General features: G+C 60.0%; 1 protein-coding gene across 1 annotated transcript in view; it reads left to right on the forward strand.

Moving 5' to 3' along the window:
* Positions 1-261, forward strand: part of EMH_0040000 (uncharacterized protein) — a gene marked incomplete at both ends in the record, with an annotated part of 2909 nt that extends 2648 nt beyond the window's left edge. The window contains one exon of the mRNA XM_013495456.1: positions 1-261. Within this exon, the coding sequence (XP_013350910.1) occupies positions 1-261 (261 nt within the window).
* Positions 262-265: the final 4 nt, after the last annotated feature.

Here is a 265-nt window from a genome sequence, read left to right on the forward strand (position 1 = left end):
AATGGGTCCATACGTCCTGCTGCTGCTGCTGCTGCTGCTGCTGCTGCAGGGGAATCAGACGCTGCAGCAGATGCAGCAACGCCTGGTGCTGCTGCTGCTACAGCTGCTGATGCTGCTGCTGCACCTGCTGCTGCTGCTGCAGATGTAGGCCCCATGGATGTTGATGGTGGAGCAGCAGCTAAGCAGCAGCAGCAGCAGCAGCAGCAGCAACAGCAGCAGCAAGAGAAGCAGCAGCGGGAGGGAAGTGATGCGGCTTCTTAACGCT

Source organism: Eimeria mitis, genomic scaffold, assembly GCF_000499745.2.
Source record: "Eimeria mitis Houghton genomic scaffold, Emh_scaff1582, whole genome shotgun sequence".
In the NCBI taxonomy this organism is placed as follows: domain Eukaryota; phylum Apicomplexa; class Conoidasida; order Eucoccidiorida; family Eimeriidae; genus Eimeria; species Eimeria mitis.